Source organism: Rattus rattus, chromosome 15 (genome assembly GCF_011064425.1).
Source record: "Rattus rattus isolate New Zealand chromosome 15, Rrattus_CSIRO_v1, whole genome shotgun sequence".
NCBI classification, from domain to species: Eukaryota; Metazoa; Chordata; class Mammalia; order Rodentia; family Muridae; genus Rattus; species Rattus rattus.
This window is the reverse complement of record NC_046168.1, coordinates 3,055,511-3,078,850: the sequence shown is the minus strand read 5'-3', so window position 1 is coordinate 3,078,850 and position 23,340 is coordinate 3,055,511. Positions and strand designations below refer to the sequence as shown.

The window sequence follows — 23,340 nt, the reverse complement described above, 5'->3', positions numbered from 1 at the left end:
CTGTCTCTTCTATTAGTTTCAGTGTATCTGGTTTGATGTGGAGCTCCTTGATCCACTTGGACTTGAGCTTTGTACAAGGAGTTAAGAGTGGATCGATTTGCATTCTTCTACATGCTGATCTCCAGTTGAACCAGCACCATGTGTTGAAAATGTTGCCTTGAAAATGTAGAAAATGGATGGCTTTAGTTGCTTTGTCAAAGATCAAGTGTCTATAGGTGTGTGGATTCATTTCTGGGACTTCAATTCTATTCCACTGATCTACCTGTCTGTCTCTGTACCAATACCATGTGTTTGTTTGTTCTTTTTTTCCACTATTGGTCTATAGTATAACTTGAGGTCAGGTGTGGTGATTCCCCCAAAAGTTCTTTTTTTGTTCAGAATGGTTTTTGATATCTTGGGTTTTTTTTTTAATTGTAGATGAATTTGAAAATTGCTCTTTCTATCTCTGTGAAGAATTGAGTTGGAATTTTGATGGGAATTTCATTGAATCTATAGATTGCTTTAGGTAAAATGGCCAATTTTATTATGTTAATCCTGCCAATTCATAAGCATGGGAGATCTTTTCATCCTCTGAGTTCTTCTTCAATTTCTTTCTTCAGAGACTTGAAGTTCTTTTTATATAGATCTTTCACTTGCTTGGTTAGTGTCACATCAATATATTTCACATTATTTGAGACGATTGTAAAGGGTATCATTTCCTTAATTTCTTTCTTAGCCGGTTTATCCTTTGAGTAGAGGAAGGCTACTGATTTGTTTGCATTAATTTTGTATTTATCCACTTTGCTGGAGTAGTTTATCAGCTATAGGAGTTCTCTTGTGGACTTTTTTGGGTCGCTTATGTATACTATCCTATCATCAGCAAATAGTGATATCTTGACTTCCTTCATTTCTATTTGTATGCCTTTGATCTCCTTTTGTTACCTAATTGCTCTGGCTAGAACTTCAAGTACTATATTGAATAGATGGGGGAGAGTGAGCAGCCTTGTCTAGTCCCTGATTTTAGTTGGATTGCTTCAAGTTTCTCTCCATTTAGTTTGATGTTGGCTTTTGGCTTGCTGTATATTGCTTTTACTATATTTAGGTATGGACCTTGAATTCCTATTCTCTCTAGTACTTTTAGCATGAAGGGGTGTTGTGTTTTGTGGAAGGCTTTTTCAGCATTGAATGAGATGATCATGCGGTTTGTTTATACAGTGGATTACATCGATGGATTTCCATATATTGAACCATTTCTGCATCCCTCGGATCAAGCCTTGATCCAGTGAATGATCATTCAGATATGTTCTTGCATTTGGTTTGCAAGAATTTTATTGAGTATTTTGCATCAATATTCATGATGGAAATTGGTCTGAAGTTCTCTTTCTTTATTGTGTCTTTGTGTGGCTTATGTATTAGTGTAACTGTGGCTTCATAGAATGTATTAAGTAGTGGTCCTTCTGTTTCCATTTTATGAAATACTTTGAGAAGAATTGGTATTAGGTCTTCTTTGAAGGTTGGATAGAATTATGCACTAAAACCATCTGATCCTGGGGATTTTTTAGTTGGGAGACTTTTAATGACTGCTTCTATTCCATTAGGGTTATTGGGACTGTTTAGATGGTTTATCTCTTCCTTAGTATCTGCCTAGAAAATTGTCTATTTCATCCAGATTTTCTAGTTTTGTTGAGTATAGGCTATAGGCTTTTGTAGTAGAATCTGATGATTTTTGAATTTCTTCAGTTTTGCTTATGTCTCCCTTTTCATTTCTGATTTTTGTTAATTTGGATACTCTCTCTGTGTACTCTGGTTAGTCTGGCTAAGAGATTACCTATCTTGTTTTTTCTCAACAGCTCTGGTTTTGTGGATTCTTTGTGTAGTTTTCTTTGTTTCTACTTGATTGATTTCAGCTCCGAGTTTGATTATTTCCTGCCATCTATCTGCTCATCTTGGTTGTATTTGCTTCTTTTTGTTCTAAAGCTTTCAGATATGCTGTTAAGCTGCTAGTGTATACTCTCTCCAATTTGTTTATGGAAGCACTTAGTTCTATGAGTTTTCCTCTTAGTACTGCTTTCATTGTGTCCCATGAGTTTGGGTATGTTGTACCTTCATTTTCATTAAATGTCTTTCATTTCTTTATTTCTTTCTTGACCAAGTTATCATGGAGTGTATCCTCTGTAAAGCTGGATTGGTGGAAAGATATTGTTTAAATTTGGTTTTGTCATGGAATGTCTTTGTTTCTCCCTCTATGGTAATTAAAAATTTTGCTGGATATAGTAGCCTGGGCTGGCATTTGTGTTCTCTTAGGGTCTGTATGACATCTGCCTAGGATCTTCTGGCTTTCATAGTCTCTGGTGAGAAATATGGTGTAATTTTGATGGGTATCTCTTTATATGTTACTTGACCTTTTTCCCTTACTGCTTTTAATATTCTTTCTTTGTTATGTGCACTTCATGTATTTAATTATTTCTTTTCTGGTCCCATCTGTTTAGTGTTCTGTAGGCTTCTTGTATGTTAATGGGCATCTCTTTCTTTAGGTTAGGGAAGTTTTCTTCTATAATTTTGTTGAAGATGCTAGTTTGCCCTTTCAGTTGGGAATCTTCACTGTCTTGTATACCTATTATTTTTAGGTTCATTGTTTTCATTGTTTCCTGGATTTCTTGAATGTTCTGAGTTAGGAGCTTTTTGCATTCTGTATTTTCTTTGACTGTTGTGTCAATGTCTTCTAAGGTATCATCTACACCTGAGATACTTTTATCTCTTGTATTCTGTTGGTGATGCTTACATTTGTGACTCCTGATCTTTTTCCTAGGTTTTCGATCTCCAGGGTTGTTTCCCTTTGTGATTTCTTTATTGTTTCTATTTCCATTTTTAGATCCTAGATGGTTTTGTTCAATTCTTTTACCTGTTTGATTGTGTTTTCCTGTATTTCTTTATGGGATTTTTCTGTCTCCTCTTTAAGGGGTTCTACTTGATTTCCTGTGTTCTGTATTTCTTTAAGTGAGTTGCTTATTTCCTTCTTAAATTCCTCTATCATATTTATGAGATGGGATTTTTGGTCTGAATCTTGCTTTTCAGATGTCTTAGGGTATCCAGGGCTTGGTGTAGTGGGAGAACTGGGTTCTGATGTTGTCAAGTAGCATTGGTTTCTGTTGTTTATGATTTTATGCTTGCCTTGTGCTGTCTGGTTATGTCTTGTGTTAACTGCCCTTGCTGTGTCTGACTGGAGCCTGTCTTTCCTGTGATTCTGGTTGTGCCAGAACTCCTCAGAGTCCAGCTGTCTCTGTGATCCTGTGATTCTGGGATCCTATGATCCTGAGATCCTGGTTGTGTCACTGTTCCTGAGAGTCAAGCTGCCTCTGCGGTCCTGAAGTCCTGGTGTAACCAGGCTCTTGAGATACTCTTTTTTTCAGAGCTCCTGGGAGTCAAGCTTTCTCTAGGTGTTGCAGGAGTGGGTGGGGAACCAGAGCCCTGGGTCTGCACTGGAGACAGGTACAAGATGGAAGGAACTCGTGCCTCTGGCTGGGTGGGGTTTGGGTTTCCTGGTTCCTGTGGGTGTTGCAGTTATGAGGGGTGTTGGGAAAGATGCTGTGGCCTCAACTGTGCTCTTGAGTATGTCAGCTCCAGTCATCCTGGGTGTGTCTGATCTCCTGACCATCGAGCTTCCTCTGTGATCCTGTTAACCTGTGATCCTGTGATCCTGTAATCATGGGCGTTTCAGAGCACTTGAGAGTTGGGCTCCCTTTCAGTGTTGTAGGAATGGGTGGAGAGCCAGCACCCTAGGTCTGCTCTGGGTGCAAGTTCAAACCACAAGGAACCTGTGACACTGACTGGGTGGTGTTCCTGTGTCCCTGAATCCCTGGGGTCCCAGTTACTTGGGGTTATGGGTCAGATGTTGGGACCTCATCTGTGATCCTGGGCATGTTAGAGTCCCTGGGGGTCGAGCTTCCTCTGGGTGTTGTAGGAATGTGTGCAGAATCAGTGCTCCAGGTCTGCTCTGGGGGCAGGGTCAAACCAGAAGGCTTCTTCCTTTGTAAGCTATCATCTGGACTTTTCCTAATTTCATACATATAACTTAATTCACATTAATTATTATTCCATATGAATTTAAATGTAATGTATATGTGCTTTTATTAAAAGCACAAATTGGAGTCAGGCTTGGTGGTGTATACTTGTAATTCTAGCACTCAGGATACTGAGACAGGAGAATCATGCCTGTTCTATATAGCAAGACTTAGGCTTAAAAACAAAGACAAAAACATGTTAATAACTAATTGGCACATTTTCACCCATGTTTTATATGTAGATTTCAAACATTGATACCTACAGAATTAATACAGTTATACATCTGTTAAAAAATAACATTTCATCACAAATGCTTCTTATACTAACTACATAAACTTCAAAGCCATCATTTTCATTGCCACATAATGTTTCTTTAAATAGTTATAACTTACTTTCTCTTTAGTACTGATGTTACTCAATGTTACAGTGTTACAAAGTGATCCAAGGTGAAACATCTTCAGGTTAGAACCTTTCATGTTTACAACACTATCTTAGAAAATATTAATGGAAGGACTCCTACATATGTAACTGTTACCCTGGTCTTTGTAAAGTTTCATGTTCCTTACTGACCACTTCTAGATGGAATGAACTACTTTATCCTCAGCGCCCAGAAATTGCTCAGGGTTCAGTGGCTATCTATTGACTTGATGAACGTATTGTTATATTATTTCCCAGGAATGGTAAGAGGTTTTATGCTTCTATTCTGTTTTAAATTACTATTAAAGAAAAGTAATTTCTTTTCAAATACAGAAACAATGGGATGGTAATGAAACTATTAAGAACAGGTAATGTTTTTTACCCCAATATTTTACTTATTGCGATTTTATTATTACCTACTGATTTTTAGTTAGTAGACAAAGGAATGGCTTTCATTGTGGCATTTTTATACCTATATACGTATATATTTGGTTACTATTTGGACCCCCAAAAATCTTGTCCTCTTCTCCACTTCTTTATTCTTACTGGGCCCCTTTACTCTGTAAATCACTCCTCGTTCTGCCTCTGTGTCAGATGTCTTTTGCTAACCTCCTTTGGTCTCCACTTTAGATTTTTTTCTTCTGTGATAGTTTCCCTTTTACTTTATGGGCTGTATGCACACATAAACCTAAATACAGGCATAAAATTTAAATCTGTATTCTATATATGAGACAACTCATACAATATTTGTCTTTCCTGGTCTGGCTTTTGCTTTCCACAATTATCTCCAGTTCTATCCATTTTTTTTTCTTGAAAATGTCATTTTGTTCTTTATGGCCATGTAAGGCCCTGTTGTATGAGTACCATGTTTCCTTTTTCCGGTCACCTTCTGAATGGGCCTCTAGACTGGTCCTTTACTTCTGTGAACTGTAAGCAGTGGACATGGATATGCAAGTATCTCTGCGGTGTGATGACTTGGGAGCCAGAGGAGTTGATGAGACTGGGTGTGTTGTGTGCTCAGCCTGGTGCTGCAGAGCTTTTAGCCTGCCTGCTGAGGACCAGTACTTCCTTTGACCGAATTCTAGTTGTGTCCCTATTGTTGACCAGTGCTGTGATCTAGTGAAGGCTGGTTGGCATCACAGAGCATCTTTTTGAGGTGATATAACCAGCAAGTGAAATGCACTCCTTGAATGTAAAGATGTTCAAAGTGCATCTCTGGTGGCATTTCTTGTGGGCCACTGGACACTGATGGAAGAGGGCCTTGTGGTCTCAGAGGTCACCACTTGTCTTTAGGCTACAGGAAAACGAGAAGGTTAAGCATTGTTAACGCAAGCATGCTGTGTGATTTGCATATCTCATTTAATCCTTAAAGGTAACATTGCAAAGCAAAATGCTCCTTCTGCTCTCTCTACTCTATTCCAGCCAGGCGAGGAAACACATCCTTTGAGAGAAGTGCTCATGATGGAAATAATTGGAGAAATCCAGGTTGAAATTCTAGGTTAGCTACTCAATGACCATGTGGCCTTCAGTTTTCCACTCTGAGACTGTTTCCTTCCCTGGAAATGATGAAATCAAACCTCATAGGACTGTTGAGAACATTAAAAATATGGGTGAGATGGAGGCATGTAGTCCGTCGGTAATAGATCGATAGTAACCTTGAGGATGCTGAGACTTCCTGAGATGGGCTTTTTACTAACTTGTGGCTTCAGGAAATGATGATTTATTCAAAGGAAACACCTGATTTGAAGACATGCATGCAAATATTCTTGATTAAAAAAGAAGTATGAATATGGGCAGAGGTAGAAATAGAACAGAAAGGAATCCATTGGATTTATTTACTTTCTGGGGACAGTTAGATTTATGCATTCTCTTAGGGACAATTCATTGATTAAAAATAGACAGACATTGTGGCTCTCCGTTTTGTCTCAGAGCGAGGAAGGAAAATGGAGAAACTGTACTTTGGCTTAAGTTTGATGAACAGGGGGGAAAGGTGATAAAAGGAATTTGTAGAAGCCTCGTTATTTTTTTCATTTGTCACAACAAGAGTAGGTAACGAGCCCCACTGGTGCCAGGCACTAAAGGTGCTCTCTGCTGGAGGATGAGAGAGAGTCCCTTGTAATTAGGACCAACATAGATGGAGTAAAGAATGGTGAGCTCGTCCCATGGATGGAGCCTTCTCAGCAGATGTGGATGATCAGTTACGGGATGGTCCTGGGTGGGGTGTGGCTCTGAGTGAGAAGCTGGCCTTGATTAGCCGTGAAGTTCAAATCAGGAGAAATAAAATTATGTTCAGGTCACAGTCAAAATTAAGGCAGGTCAAGTCTTTTTTTGAAGGTGGAGAAAGAACATGGTAGTAGAACGTGGTACCAGAGACTTGAAGCTTGTCATGTTGGGGTTTACAGGGAAAGGGCCATGGAAATGGCTCTGCCAGGTTTTCTTCTGTTTGGCTCTAGATTTCTCTAAACCAAATGGGGCACTTTTCAACCCTTTGCTGAGGATTTCCTTTATTCTGGTTTAGAAAACATAAAGTCTTTCCCAAGTTTTAGATTTTATTATTTGGGGAATTATTATTTCCTGTTGCGAGTTAAATATTCTCCTTCAGGAGAGAGAAATTAATAATATGAAGCCGAGGAATCCACATCATTGTAACAGTTAATGTTATGCAATCACACCTAAAGATTTGGTGTGATTAATGAAAACAAAAATTAATCTTACTGAAGAACGTTTCAACCAGTATGGAAAAATTATTTCATAGCTGTTGTATCTGAGTAGTCCTGTTTGAAAGGTATTGTATTTGAGATCATTTGTAGATGTGATTAGATATTGACTCATATATTAAAACTCATGACATTTTGTTTGGGAACAGGACTAAAATATCTGATTTGTTTATCAGAATTTTCGAGCCATAGTCAACAGGAGAGGGAGAAAAGCTCTTGGTACACATCCAGCCTTGTAATAGGCTTTTCACACTCTCATTTGAACTTCCAGCCTAGTTGAAATCCAAGCTCCTCTGCTTGATTGCCTTGAGTCAAGTGGAGGCTCTGTTTCTTAGTTACTGTGTGGGTTTGGATGGGATGTTGAATGTCTCTGAGCTTTGGTGTCACCCTCAAACACAAATAACAGCCTTTAGGGCAGATGGGAGGTAGAAGGAGTTTGTTCTGGGAAGGTTCACATACAGTGTTTGGCACATAGCATGTGCTAATAAATCTTTCTTATTGTTATTTGGTCCTATTCCAGTTTTGTAGATGAAGCTAGCTCTAAATTGAAAAGAGCTGGGCATCCAATTAAAAGGTGCTTTATTGTGATAAAATATCTCTTTCTGGAAAGCTTTGCTGAGTGCTTCTCATATTTTGATGAGAAAGCTGGATGCAGATAGCTTCGTTCTTTCACCCCACCCTTCCTCATGTCTTGCCCATACTATCAGGTTCTAGTGAAGGTGGGATTCAGCAGCAGATACCCATAGCATCTTTCTTTGGTCTCATGGAATATAACTTCTCACTGGGAGTGACAGACAAGGCAGGGTATTTAGAAGCTTGAGAATTGTTATATGAATGCTATAAAGACAGTGGGGCATGGTGATTGCTCTTGACTGGCTGGGATGTGTGAGCAGGGGTGGTGGCTCTGGGAGGAGGTTTTCTCTGAGGAGGGGCTAGATCAGTTGAGCTGTGAATGCTGCAAAGAGCTAGGGTTGCCACTTAAAAGAACCAAGAATGCTCCTCAGAGAGAACAGGCAGTGAGAAAGAAGGCACTGGCAGGTTTCTGAGTAGGAAGCTGGCATGTGAGTCATGTCCGTGGTCAGAGGAGAATGCAGAGGGCCCTGGCTGAAAGACAGAGACAGAAACAGACTGGACAGAGCCCGACAAGCATGATGATGACCACAGGTCAAGTTGGGAGTTGAGGCAAGACAAGTTCTACATAGTCCATCTTAACGGAAATGGGAGTTGAAAGGTCTGAAGTTCATGGAGTAAATTTGATGCAAATATTTTTGTGTCCGGTGGTTAACAACGTGAACTTCAGCATGGACAAGTAATTGTTGACTAACTCTCCGTATTTGTTGACTGATCTGGTGTGTGCTGCTGGCTTCCTCCATGTCACATCTTCTTCCTCTGATCCTTCCATCCTTTACTTGTTTTGTCTCTTCATCCCTGTGGCAGCTCTTGTGATGCTGAGTGTGAGGCAGACTCCTTGAGGGCAGTTCATCTTAAACTCATTTTAGCATTTTCAAAAATTATAAGGTGAAAAGTTTTACAACCCATCAGCATTGACCACCTACTGTGTGTCAAAAAATTCCGCCCAAGATACTGGGATTAAAACATAAGCAAAATTCCTTCCCTAGCTGAGCACCTTGGCATCTCATCTAAAGTGGTAGGAATACAAATTAGTGATTGATTGGTTAACTAATGGGTTCATTCATTCATTCGGTGGACGTTATGATGTGTTCTTCGTCCCAAGGCTGTATTCTTGTTTGTTTGCCTTCTTATTGTTCTATGTGTGTTGGGGGTGGAAGCTGGGGGCTTGTGGGTATCAAATGCTATGTTGTGTATGGAAGTCATGACTGTAAGGCTCAAAGTGACTCTTAACTACCAGGAAACCCTCCCTCCCCTCAAGTGAGACACGAGAATGGAGTTTGATGCAAACGCAAGAGGTTTATTTTTTGGTGTATTGGGGTCCACCCTAAATCGGCCCCTCATATCGAGTGACTAGAAGATGACCCCGAATGGCTATAACAAGCAGTGTTTATACTTTTTAGGGGTACAGGTTACATCAGTAAGGTTACAGTGTCAACTTATTGGCTAGGCATACTGACCTTTGAATGTATTGGCTAGCAAGCATATGACATGCATTGGAACTCTATCTGGGACCAGAGGGTCAGGTGACTATCAATGAGTACAATCTGCAGTTTTCCAAGATTGTCCCTGCTGTTCTCAAGAACTGTGGGTGGAGAATGGAACTTGGCCTAGCCTTGACCCGAGGCAGGGAGCTGGTACTTGGCCTAATCTTGATCTGAGGCGATGGATATAAGGCTAGAAAAAGCCCCTAGGGTCCTTCCCATGAGCCCCATAACCTACCTACTTTCTACCAGGTCAAGCTTCTCAATAGCTCTTACACTTCAGTAAGAACTGGGGTCCAACTCTGTGAAGTGGTCTCTCATTACCTTCTACTTTCTTTATAGGGATCAGATGTGGTTGGTCAAGATTTCATGGCAAGGGGTTCTATCTAAGCCGTATCATCAGCCCTCCCCTCCCCTCCTCTCTTTCAAGACTGAGTTTCCTGTATCTCAGGCTGATTTTGAAATTGCTATGTAGCCAAAAATGACCTTGAATTTCTGCTCCCCTTTCCACTACCTCCTGAAGGGTGGGGTTGCAGCCATATACCACTACACTTGATTTTTAACCAGTGCTGGAGAAGGAGCTTTGTGCATGCTGGGAACCAGCTAAGCTACTTCCCTGGCCTCAGAGGATTAAGGACGATTCAGGGGAAGCTCGGCTATTTAATTACAGGATGTTTAGTGTAAACTAGCATTTTAACACTAGGAATCTTGGTAATCAGATTAGACATGTTTTTACCCCCAAACAAGTCCATGTTGCTATCTTTATTCAAAGAGGAGGCAATCGAGGCATAAAGAATTTTAAATTTTGCACAGTTTCACAGCAAGCTTGGATGTGACCCAAATGTCTTCAGTATGAGAGTATTAGCCAAATGACAGTGTCATTTGTGGCTACTTAGGAGGTTTTAAGTGCTACTGTCTCTTCCAGTAAGAAGTGGAGCTGAGGATGGGAAAGTGTGGGTGTGGGTGGGTGGGGCACCAGGACCTTGAAAGATGGGAAATCCTTTTCCTTCTGTCCAGTTCCCGGTGCTAATTGCTTAATAGTGAGCGTGTAGTGTGCAGCACCACCACCCCCAACCCCCACGCACGCGCCTTTTCCTGATCTTTACTGTCTCTGGCAACTGTGTCATAACCCGGCTTTGGAGTTTGCATGTCTCCTCCTCTGGTTGCTCCCCAAGTCACTCTCTCCTTGCATGACTGACCTGCTCTTCCGGTTTCATACTCCCTTTCCTCTGTAAGTTACAACACTTCTCAGAGATTGTCTCATCTTCCAGTTGTTTTCTCCCATGAGACAGATGACCTCTGTGTGGGGCCATCCTTGTCCTGTTGGATCTCAGTGCTGCTGGCTGCAGCTTTGTGTACATTGTGGCATCTGGTACTATTGGATAGAATGTTAATTAGGTAATAAAATACTATTATTGACCAAAACAACTTGGTGAGGAAAGGGTTATTTGCTTACACTTCCTTATCAGAGTCACATCCTTGAAGGAAGTCAGGGCAGGAGCTCCAGGCAGGAACCTGGAGTCAGGAGCTGATGCATGGCCATGGAGGAATGCTACTTTTTGGTTTGCTTCTTATGGCTTGCTCAGTTTGTTTTTCTACATTCCAATACTACTTGCCCAGGGATAGCGCCATCCACAAAGGAATAGGCCCTTCCTCATCAACCAAGAAAATATCCTATGGCTTGTATACATGCCATTCTTTTAATTTAATTTAATTCACTTTACATCCCGTTCACTGCCCGCCTCCCAGTCACCCCCTACAATCCTTTCCCTATTTCCCCCTCCCTTTCTCCTCTGAGTGGATAGGGGTCTCCCTGGGTATCTTCCTCCCTGGCACTTCAAGTCTCTTCGAGTCTAGGCCCTTCCTCTCCCACTGAGGCCAGACAGAGCAGCCCAACTAGAACAAATCCCAAGTACAAGAAACAGCTTTCGGGGATTCTCCCCCCACGCTCCAGGGCGACCAAGCTGCACATCTGCTACATATGTGCAGGGAGGCCTAGGGCCAGCCCTGTATGTTCTTTGATTGGTAGTTCAGACTCTGAAAGCCCTAAGGGTCCAGGTTAGTTGATTCTGTTGGTCTTCCTTCTTATGGAAGCATTGTCTCAAGTGAGGTTCCCTCCTCTTGGGTGACTCTAGCTTGTGTCAAGTTGACAAAAATTTAGCTAGCACAGGCAGTATTTGCTCCAAAGCCATGAACCACCAGAAGGAGTTATCTCCAGTGGGGTCTTTGACACCATTTTTTTTTATTACTGTGATAATTAAGTGAGCAGCTCTCTTATTAAGAGCTCTGCATGGGTATATCTTTTGGGAATGGCTCTGATGTCTGTAATTTTGTAAGGTCTAATATGACTCCCTTTGGAGTCTCCCAGGTAAATCAGAGCTTCCTAAGGGAGTGTCAACTTGATTATAAAACAAACACACTGTCTGCAGTTAGCTGTCTTAGGTTTTGACCTCTCCTGAAGACACACTTTGGTCTTGCAGGGATAATCACCAATTTCTCAGAAGCAGAGTGGGCTGGTTGTGAAGGCTTTTGAACGTGAAAGGCTCTGAGACTATAGAATGGAAGTAGCTTTAGGCATCGCTGTCCTGGCATCAGGGACACACAGCCCTGAGGTGCCTTAGTTGCCTGGGCTTTGATAAATGGGGAAAGATGCCCTAGTAATAAAGGAAAAACACTCTGAAGGTAGAGAGATCAAGCTGCTTTATGCATTGTCAGTCCAAAAGGCTTTTAAGGCACATCTAAAAGGTGGATGCGCTTAATGTGTGCTCTGCATGTGGGCCTCATCGTGTGATAAGGAGTATAAATTTAGCTTCTTTAAGCCTCATCTCTCAGGGGTGAGATTTGACAACTAGAATAAACTTTATTTGAAAGTTCTATCGATGGGCCTTTGGCCCCGCCCGCCCGCCCGCCCTCACGCTCCCCTTTCTGCATCTAACTCTTCTTCTTAAGAGTAAAGTGGTATGAGGGGAAAAGAGGGAAAGAACAAAATCAACTGTCACATTGTGAACATAATTGATTCAATAAATAACGTCTTTCAAGTCCCAGGGCAAACCTCAGAATCTTTACTTTCGTCAATTAGTGGCCCAGTAGTGGTGGAGGTCTTAATTTAGACGATGGGGTGGATCATGGCTTAGTTCTACCTTCCCAAGGAATAATGCACTTTGCTTGTTTTAAAGACATACCGCCTGCATGTGCACCCCGAAAAACAAAGTCTGAAAAAAGGATTTTATGTGGCAGTTTTCCTTCTTCCGGGAGGTGAAAGGACATTTAATTCTTTAATGGGATTGTTGGAACAAGAATAAAATTGAAACGAGGAAGAAAATTCTTTGTCAATTCTATCAGGGCAGTGATTTTTGTCTTATCTGTTCAACATTTAATATCCAGTGCACATAGTAGGCACACAAAAATATTTGGTAGCTTTGTTGTTGAATAAATGAATAAATGAACAGAAGTGAATACCATCCTGGTCTGGGTTTTAGAATCTGTTTGGATTTTATCCTATTACCTTTTGTGTCCCTTGTCCCCACCTCTTTCTCCACAGGGATTTAGAAAACTAGCTTTTTTTTTTTTTTTTTTTAAAAATTTATGTTTAGTTATGTATGTGGGAGATTGTACATGCATGTGACTGAAGGTGTCTGAGGAGGCCAAAAAAGGGTGTAGGATTCCCCTAGAGCTGGTGTTACAGGAGGTCGAAGGCTGCCTGGTGTAGGTGCTGGGACTTGAACCCAGGTCCTCTGCAAGAGCAATTAGTGATCTTAGCTAGTCAGCCGTCTCTCCAGCCCTGACAGGAGATAAGTTTTAAAAGTACAATTTTAGAGAACATCTCCAGGTCTGATTAAGGAGAGTCTAATTCATCATGCCCAGATGAGCAGAGTTGGAAGTGACCTTAGAGATATTACAAAGGTACTATTTACAAATTTTTGTGAATTGCATGTTAGAATCACATGAACTGTGTTATCAATGTACAGATCCAGGCCATCACTGTTAGGGCTAAGGAGCCTCTAATGTATCGGGAGATAGTTGGTTTGGTGTGCTGGAAATAGATAGCATTGATCCAGTTGGCCTCAAAGGCCTCTGGCCTTGGTAGTCTAAGACATTGCTGTACTAGTTCATCTGACAAGTCATGCTTCTCAGGCCCTATCTAGATCCTTTAATGCTGCAACAATATCTGGGGTGATGGCCCTGGCACAACTGGAAAGACCTTCAGGATTGTATGCCATTTATTCTGCTTTCATATTAGTGTGTGTGCCTATTTGTGTATAATGTGTATGTGTGTGTTTCTGTGTATTTGTGTATATGTGTGTATGTTTGAATGTGTGTTTCTATGTGTTTATTTGTGTATATGTACATGTATGTGTGTTTACGTGTGTATTTGTGCATATGCACATATGTGTGTATGTGCATGTTTGCATATATGGTGTATGTTCATGTTGGTATGCATATGTGCATACAAGGGTTATGTGCGTGTTTGAGGTTGCTGTTAGGCATCTTCCCTATCATTTTCTACCACGTGTTTTTGAGATGGGTCTCTAGTTGACCCCTGAGCCCACAGACTTGGCTAGAATGGCTTGGCAATGAACTCCTTATGTCCATCTATCTGTCCCTGCTCCCTTGCCTCCCGGGGCTGGGAATATAGATTTGTGGTTCACTTCTTCCCTTCCTTCCTTCCTCCCTCCCTCCCTCCCTCCCTCCCTCTCTTCCTTCCTTCCTTCCTTCCTTCCTCCCTCCCTCCCTCCCTGCTTGCCTGGTTTTTTTTGTTTATTTGGTTGTTTTGGTTGTTTTTTTATTTTTTTTTTTTTTTTTTTTTTTTTTTTTTTCCGGAGCTGGGGACCGAACCCAGGGCCTTGCGCTCTACCACTGAGCTAAATCCCCAACCCTGTTTTGGTTGTTTTAAACAAGTGAGTTGGGAATTTGAACTCAGGTCCCCATTTGTGCACATTGAGCACTTTCCCAATGCAGTCGTCTCTCCAGCCTCTAAGATATTTTACTGTGTTCCCCTGTGATGCTTTTGATTCCGCCCAATCCCTATCTCCTGATGCACACAACACTAATGGTGGGTCCTAGCCCTTCTTTTGTAGGCCCACTTAGCATGGCCCAGCCCTGCTTTACCTTAAGGTAATCACGTGAAAGGTTGTCAAAGATAACAAAACTCTGTCCCCACCCCCACCCCCACCCATACCCCCAACCCCCAGAGCCATTAAACCGGCTTTTCTGGGAGGGCCTGAGGAAACATTTTAAAATTCCTTTCATTGTTACTTTTCTCAGTATTTCTTGTCTGTGAATGGCAGGTCCCCATCCTTCTGGATCTTTCCTTCTTTAAGATCCTACCCACAATTATGCCTCAAGTCCAGGTTTGTTTGTCTGTTAGTTTCTGCTCTCTCTCTCTCTCTCTCTCTCTCTCTCTCTCTCTCTCTCTCCCTCCCTCCCTCCCTCCCTCCCTCCCTTCCTTTCCTTTCTCTCTCTCTCTCTCTTTCTTTCTTTTTTTCTTTTTTTTGGCTATTTTCTTTACTTATATTTCAACTGTTATCCCCTTTCCTGGTTTCCCCTCCAGAAATCCACTATTCCATCCTTCTGCCCCTGCTTCCATGAGGGTGCTCCCTCACCCAACCACCCACTCCCTCCCATCTCCCTGCCCTTACATTCCCCTACACCGGGGCATGGAGCCTTCCCAGGACCAAGGGCCTCTCCTCCCATTTATGCCCGACAAGGGCATCCTCTACTACATATGCTGCTGGAGCCATGGGTTACTCCCGTGTACTCTTGGGATGATGGTTTAGTCCCTGGGAGCTCTGAGAGGGGTGGGGTGGGGGGAGGGTCTGGGTGTTTAATATTTTTGTTCCTGTCCATGTTTCTATGTGAAAGCTATTCTCTAGCCCACAGAACTGGTCTCTAAAGTAGGGGAGGAGGAGCTGCCATATTCTTTCCTCCAAGACTCAAGTGATAGACAAGGTGGTGTGGGCAGCCCGGGAAGAAGCAGAGCAGAGACTGGAGTGCTGCCTGTTGGCATCACCACGTCAGAGCTTTCGGCACACACGTAAAGCTGTTTGAACATCTGTGTTCTAACTAGGAAAGTGGTTTTGTCTGCTTCGAATAAGGTGTCGGAGAAGTGGGGGTTTTCATGCGGAGCCCATTGGGTGGGGCTCTGGGAGCATCCGTGTGATGCAGAGGGAAGCAGGGTACTATGGTGCAGCTGCAGCAAAGGTCTTGGCTATGCCATGGGGGGCTCTGGGGATGCAATACCTACAAAGTTATTAGCAGTTGAGGGAAGAGAGCCATTATATCTTCATATCCACCAACCATAGGGTATGGGCTGGCCCTGGAGAGGGGTCATGACCTCAGGTGATGATCTGCCTTGGCTGAGATCCTGAGACTTGTGCCTGCAGCAGTCCGTAACGGGTTCTTGTGGATGGGGAAAGCGTGCCTTCATCTTGGAGAGCATCTCAGTGGGACACGGCAGCACCTGCTGCCCACACCGACATGCTTGAACCTTGGCAGGGAAAGCATCACAACTGTCAGTGTTCAGCAAACATTTACAGTTGCCATTATCCCAACGCCAGCAAGCTGTGCCACTTGTGAGACGTCGCTTACCTTGGCGTGGGCTGCTTTCTGATGCGGTAAGCAGATTCTCAACTCTGCTCTGCCCAGCTCCAAGAGCATGCGATGAAAACAGAAGGGAGGTTGCCTAGTGAAATATTACAGAAATGTCAGGGATGACTGAGCCCTCTCTTCTGCAATGAATATATGGTCGGGACCTGGATTCCCTGAAGGGAAAAGGTTTCGATAAATGTAATGGTGCTTGTCTATGATAGATGGCATTTTGATCTTTCTTTCTTCTCTCCATAGGGAATTAGAATAATGGAGATGCTGCTGAAGGAACAGTGTGGTTCCCCCTTAGCGGAATAAAAAATCATCAGTGAGTATCAAAAGCAAAAATCAGAATTATTTACTCAAGCCGCGTTGTCATGCTTATAAACCTGGCATTATGAATCAGGCTCCCTGAGCTATTCACGCTCGCGTTTCCCAGTGATACCCGTAGAATACTATTTCACAGGCGTTTTGTTATCTGTTCGGCAGCTTTATTTGCTCTCTGATTTTCAAAGCAGTTTTGTACTGTGCGCTGAGTTACAACTGCTTTCAAATCGCTAAAACTGTTCAGTATAATCTAGCATGATTGAGGCCCTTGAGGTGGCAGAGATTTGTAAAGGCAGCTCTCAGGATCAACCGAGGCTTAGTTGATTGTTCTCAGAACAATAAAAAGAGAGACTTAGAGCTGTAATTGGGGCAGGAAGGATCACAAGAAACAACAAGGATCAACAGGAACGTGTTGATTGGCCCAGAAAACAAATATATCTAACTAGTCTGGAAACCAACCCCCAAGACCAAAATACGAAATTCTCCCAAATATGCAACTTCCAGAATGCGGACCTAAAGTGATGTGTGACCTTTATGCCGGACCTTATGTGGTAGGGGGGTGAGTGGATGTCCAGACAAGGGAACTGAGAATTGTATGTAAATCATCTTCAGGGTAGGACTATACAGTCTACATGAAACAGAAATGAATTTAGTGTTTACACTTGGGTTCTAGCTCTAGGGAATCTCATTTGGTATGTGAAAATATTTCAAAAATATGGAAAATTTCCCAATCCAAAATATTTGTGGAGGTATTTAATAAGTAAACATGTTCCACTGCTCAAAGTACTGTTCTGAAGGAATCTGAATCTTAGGAATAATTGCTGGCCTCTGGCTGGCGGGCCTTGAGTTATTAGGATTGTTTGTCATTGGTACAGACTAGTAATTCATTACCTTAGGCCAGCTTGAAAGGACACTACACATGGCTTCCTGTAAGCAACTCACAGTCTAATTGTGGTATACAATGAATTCTGAGAGCTGTTAGCCAAAGAAGACCTGATAGGGGCACTCACGTACAAGAACCTTGAGTTTCAAAGCGTGCAGGTCATGCCTCTGAATGGACATCAGTTGGAGAGTCGCATTGCCGTTTATTTGCAAGTTGAACGATATTCTGATGAATACTTAGCTATGTACACGTGACATATTGTAGATTTCACTGTTACTGGAGGGCTAAATAAAGTTTTATTTAGTACAGGCATGGCAAATGGTAGGTGCTTATAAAATGTTAGAACTGAATCTGCACAGGTCAAGTAGACTTAAATGAAGATATGGATGAGCCACCCCCCCCCCATGGCCTTGACGGTGACACAATCTCCTCAGGGATTCAATAATGGCTTTCTTCACTGTTGTTCCAGATAGAGGCACCTCTAATGGCTTCCATTTCTGTTTCAATGTTAAAATGGACCCCACTCTCACTAAATACTAATGTGCTTGTGCACTTGGGCATGGATCCCATCTTACCCAGGGAGTGAGATCTGAAGTCAGCTCAAAGTTATGTGAGGGAGTTAAGGGGCCTGTGCTAACACTGAGAAGGTATAAACCTGATACTTTCCAAATTTTATATTAGTGGTTTTAAAGTTTTAATGAGTGTCAGAATCATCCGGAGGATTTTAAAGCATAGAAGAGTGAGCTCACTCTTAGAGTTCTGGTTGACCAAGTCTTAGGTGGGCTCCTGAGCTTAGGCTTTTCCTGGTGTATGGGAAGCCATTTACTGTCTCTCAAGTAGCTAAGTGGTTGGGTCTGCAAAATGCCAGGACTTCTGAGTGGGGTACTATCATTTTGTGCCATAGAATAATTCCTACATTTTATGCACAGAGTGGGATGTCACAATTCAGAACTCACTTTCTCAAAGGAGTAAATGTAAAGGACATAATTCTTCACAGAGATGTCCACAGTTACTATAAACTGAATAAACTATTTAAGGCATGAGCTGTTCCCCAAGCACTATCATCGACTTATTTATATATAACTAAATTGATGATTTAATTGTTGATTTTGAGGTGTACCAGTTTGTGAAGTATAAACAACTCTGTAGATTTGGAAAATTTGAGGTTTTGATTCTGTAGCCCAGCTACAGGCTTATTTTCTCCCCTCCCCATTTTCTTGACAGCTTTTACAACGCCTTTGTAGTTTAAATTCCCTCCGACTTGATGGAGCGTTTTTTACTTTCTCAGAAACAGCTTTAGGAAAAATAAGTTGTAGGAGGGGAATGTACTGTTCTTAGGAGATGGAAAGCAATAAAATTAAATGGAAAGGGGCCAGCATTTGGGAGGCTGAGGCAGGATTGCTGAGAGGTTTGGAGCAACCTGGGCTATGGAGTGAGACCTATTTCAAAAATCAAAATAACAATTTAAAAGATGGCTTATTCGGAGAAGGTGCTTGCCGCCAAGCCTGATAACTTGAGTCAGTCTTGTGGACCCAGCTAGTAGAAAGAAGGTACTGAGACTGTCCTATGTCTTCCATACATGGGCTGTGTAAGTACACACACATACACAGACACACGGGGACACACACACACAAATGTGACTAAAATAAAAAAAGTTAAAATATAATAATGGGTAGGAGGGATCACACAGAGAATAGGGTTCAGAAAACCAGAGCCCCATAAGCTACTCCAGACTGCTGCCTTTTATAAATAAAGATTTATTGGAACATAGCTGTGCTTGTGGCTGCATTCAAAGCGGCAACAGCAGACTGGAATAGTTTTGACAGAGACCCTGCAGCCTTTACCTTTAAAGTCTAAATTCTTTACTTTATGCTCCTGTTGTTGTTTGTTGGGAACAAGAAAGAAAACATTGCTGTCTCCTGAGTTAGTTTTTTTAAATTAACACCAAGGATTGTGGTGGAGATTGTATGGCCTTTTAAACCTATAAAATCGATCACATCACATCTCTGCTATGTACTGTCTATTTATCCCCTCTGCATTTGTGTTAACACCCTCACTTAGCGAAGACTCACATGATGCTATCTTAAGGCATAAAGACATATTAAAATGCTAATAACAATGAAGTTAAAATTATCATCAACAGTGGTCGCCGAAGTCACTCAGAGGGGCCCAGACAAAATCACTGTAGCACGGTCATAGTATGAGCACTGCATATAACTTCACTGATCTACGAACTTGGGAATTTTGCAATTCTTAGTTTTCTTTTGTCTTTTGCATGTGTGCATATGTGTAAGTATGCACTTATATGCAGGCGTGTGTGTGTGTGTGTGTGTGATGTAGGGAGGGAAGGAGGCGGGGTGATAATCTAAGGTATTGGTTCTTATGTTGTACCGTATTTAAGATAGGATCTCTTGCTCTGCTCTGTGTGCCAGGCTTGGGATCGTCTGGGGACTTTCTTGTTTCCACTTTCCATCGTATCTGAGTACTGGGTTGATAGATGCACGTGCTAATGTGTCTGACTTCCCATGGTCTCTAGGTATTTGAACTCAGATCCTCATGATTGTGTAGTGAGCATTTTACCCATGAAACCATCTCCCCAGCCTAGTATATATATATACACACTGTCTTTAGACACATCAAAAGAGGGCATCGGATCTCATTACAGATGGTTGTGAGACATCATGTTGTTGCTGGGATTTGAACTCAGGACCTCTGGAAGAGCAGTCAGTGCTGTTAAACACTGAACCATCTCTCCAGCCTGAGCTCTGTCTTTAAAAGACAATTCGTAGATTTACACAAATTTGCAACATAGATTGTTTCATATTTTTACAACATATGTCTTCAATTCCAGCACTCAAGATGCATGCCTATCTCTCTGTGTTCCAGGCCAGCCAGGGCTGTATTGTTAACCCCATCTCAAAAAAAAAAAAAAAAAAAAAGATTTGCATTCATGTAGAATATGCCTCCATTTTCCCTGGTACCTGGCATCAGAAGTAACATTCATGAACTCTCTGCCCTGTGCGTCCGACTGGACATTTGAAGATGTAGAACGCTTAGAAGGTAATTTTCTCATGGACTGAAATGGAGGCCCATAAATCTCAGTAACCAATCTGCTCGTGGCATTGCTGCTGACACATCTGTTTGATGGATTTTTGATTTCCTGTCACGTTTGAATAAAACAAATAGTACTGACATCTGTTTGTTCTTGCCACTGGCATTCAGGACTGGCTTGGTGAGGTCTGATAACACAGTAGAGTTCTATCCCACCAGAATGATTAAGACCTTACTTTTAGCTGTATCTTCAGCCCCGCACTGAACTGGCTCCTCTAGGTAGCAGGACTTAATAAAATGAGGTCCTTGCTTTGTTCGAAGATCATTAGGAGGTAGGAATGCAATTTCTTCAAGAATTATCCATAGTGAGAGAATTCAAGTGACTCTCGGGAGTTGCTTTAGACAAGAGGGCAAATAAGTATTGATCGCTGAGACGTGTTTATTAGGTGATAAAACCTATTTCTTTCTCTTGCAGGGAAGCTGCCACTGTGTCTACTCTTCCTTGAGACTTACTTTTTGGCCACAACATCATAGGCACACTTACTGGGTGCTGGTTCCAGGGCAGAGTCAGTGGCTTCGAGAAGAGGGGACCTTCCTGCTAGAGTACAGACTTGTCACTCCCCTTTGAGGCCTGCTTCAAGTCATGGGACTCACAGAGACGAGCCTTTGCAGCTGGAGTTTCATGACATGGTCTCTTCCCAATCTCACGAATAAAGGGAAAAACCTATCAGATGACATCTATGCTTTCTCCAGATGTTTTGCCGATTCCCTGCAATGCTGTCAGGGAAGCCAAGAGGACGATAAAGGCTCGGGGAAGCTCCTCGTGTGCCTATGATGCCAGCATCTGTTTTCAGAGGATCCAGAAGAGGCTTCTGGGAATGATAGATAGAGGTCCATCCTAGTACCTCTTTCCAGAGATCTGGAATAGAAAGACAGTGTGGCAGACCCATGTGCAGCTAGGCCACAAGTACACCCTGCTGAAGAAGCTTAAGTAATATGTACACTATGGTCAACTAAGCCATGTTCATACCATGCTCGGCTAAGCCACGTGTGCATGGATTTTTGATATTCTCAGAAGTCAGACAGCTTTTAGGAGATAACACATGAACTGACTTGCTGGTCCGTGAGAACATGGAGTTGAGAGCATAAGGCAGGGTCTGGCTGTGGCTCCCACTGACTTGTTCTGTAATTTGGCACAAACTCTCCACTTCTCTTTTGACCAGAAAAGTGTGAGTAGTCAGACATAGTTCTCTCTGTAGGTTTAGCTTGGAGAGTACAGGCATGGGGCCAGTTGGATTGGCGTGGATTAAACCCAGGTTCTCCTACCATTATTTAGTGGGCTTGCACATCATTTTTAAACCCCTCCAAAGCGAATTTAAATCAAAATTGTGCGATGAGGTAATGGCTTTAAAATGAGGTTGTCTGACTGACCTGAGATGGTATGTAGGACTATTAAATGGATTCCATTATTATGTGAAGTGATTTTTTTTTGGGAGCATTTGCTTTTCTGTGTTCTTTTTGTCTTTTACCTCTTTTGAGACAAGGTCTGGTGTAGCCTAGGCTCGCCTCAAACTCTATGTAACTGAAAATGAACTTGAACTTTTGATCCTCCTGCTTCTGCCTCCAAAGTGCTGGAATTGCAGGATGTGCTGAGGACCGGGCTCAGAGCTTCCTGCACGCTGCCAAGTGCCACACCAACGGAGCCTGCCAGCCCAGGCACCCGCTTTTTAACTGGGTTGTGTGTGGTGTTAATATTTAAATTTAGATGACATTAGTTTGCATTTCTCATGATGAGAAGCCAAAATGTAAATGCGCACCATCTACAGGAAGCTTGAAAGGAGGTAATAATTTAGAACTCATCTTAAGGTAAAAATTAGGCCACTATTGAAAAGACGTAAGGAAATTGTTCCCTCTTTTCTCTTTTCTTTTTTATGATTTGAACTTTTTTCCTGCTTAGTGCATTGATGAATTCCAAAGCAATTGTACTTTTTCATACAAGCCTGCCACCATGAGCCTTCTCCCATTGTGTCTGAGCCATTTGTGCTGTTTGAGTTTTGTCTCCTGGGATAATTTCCCCTCCTTCCTTAGTGTTCTACTCTTCCGTTGTGTTGGAGGGAAAATGAGTGGTAGAAGTCAGAGCATATTTGACCTTGGTTTCCAGCTTGTAAATGGCGTTTGGAATAATTTCCCTTTTCCAAAAGTAAGTGATTTATTATGGATGAGAGAGGCACGAGTTTTTTACTTGGAGGTTGACATTGGAGTAAATACAGTTCTCTGCACTTGAATAGCTCACATCCTCTCAAAGCCCGAGTTCTCTTCCTCAGCTACCCTTGAGGGTCCCTTGGGAGACTTCATTCTATCTCAAGGCTCAGAGTGCATCCCAGACCAAGAAATAAGAATCCCTGAACGTGAGACTTTGTGGATCACTGCCTTTAAAGTTCCTCGGCTGTGCCCAATGGGAATCCAAGGATAAGAGCCCCATGTTAAAGTCTGATTTTTTTCTTCTTTTATTTCTTATTTATTCATTTATTTTACATAGGGTCTCACTGCGTAGCTTAGGGTGCTCCAATACTTGCTGTGTACTCCAGGCTGGCTTCCAACTTGGAGCAACTGTCCTGCCCCGGCTACTCCTTGATTTCTTCCTTAACACATGTGAGGCAGGAATTTTCACTAAGAATGTAAGGCAGGGAGAGGCTGAAGCTGTGCCAGATTCTTTGAAAGCTGGGGTGGCTGCTGAGAAAGTGTGTGGGTCCTGACAGCTGCTATGGTGAGTGGAGCTGCCTGAGGTTACTGCAGAGACCCTGGAGCCCATGCTTGGTTGAAGGTGGACTTCTGTTAAGTCCCTGGCTGCTTAATGTGGCTTTTGCACTGTTCACCTTGATGGGGAGGGAGAAGAGGAGGATGAGGAGGAAGAGGAGGAAGAGGAAAAGAAAAGGTGAGGGAGGGAGGGAGGAAGGAGGAGGAGGAGGAGGAGGAGGAGGAGGAGAAACTTTTTAACTTTTAGGTGTCAACAACAAATTCAGAATGGCTTAAACTCTTCTGTTTGCAGTGGCGTTTGCCAGCCCAGCCAGTACTTTTGAGCCCATGCTTTGAGGGTGTTAGGATTGGCTTGACTATCTCAGCCAGACATCATGGATGCTTTTTTGTACTCTAAATATAAGCTGCACTCTGCCTTTCTGCCAAGGCAGCTTCTAGCTGATTCTCT

General features: G+C 42.3%; 1 protein-coding gene across 1 annotated transcript in view; it reads left to right on the top strand.

Annotated features, from left to right (window-relative positions):
* Prelid2 (PRELI domain containing 2) overlaps nt 1–23,053 on the top strand; it is an 80,465-nt gene extending 57,412 nt beyond the window's left edge. Inside the window, 2 exon segments of the mRNA XM_032885910.1 lie at nt 16,133–16,202; nt 20,611–23,053. Coding sequence (XP_032741801.1) covers nt 16,133–16,192 — 60 coding nt within the window. The 3' untranslated portion in view covers nt 16,193–16,202; nt 20,611–23,053.
* Nucleotides 23,054–23,340: the final 287 nt, after the last annotated feature.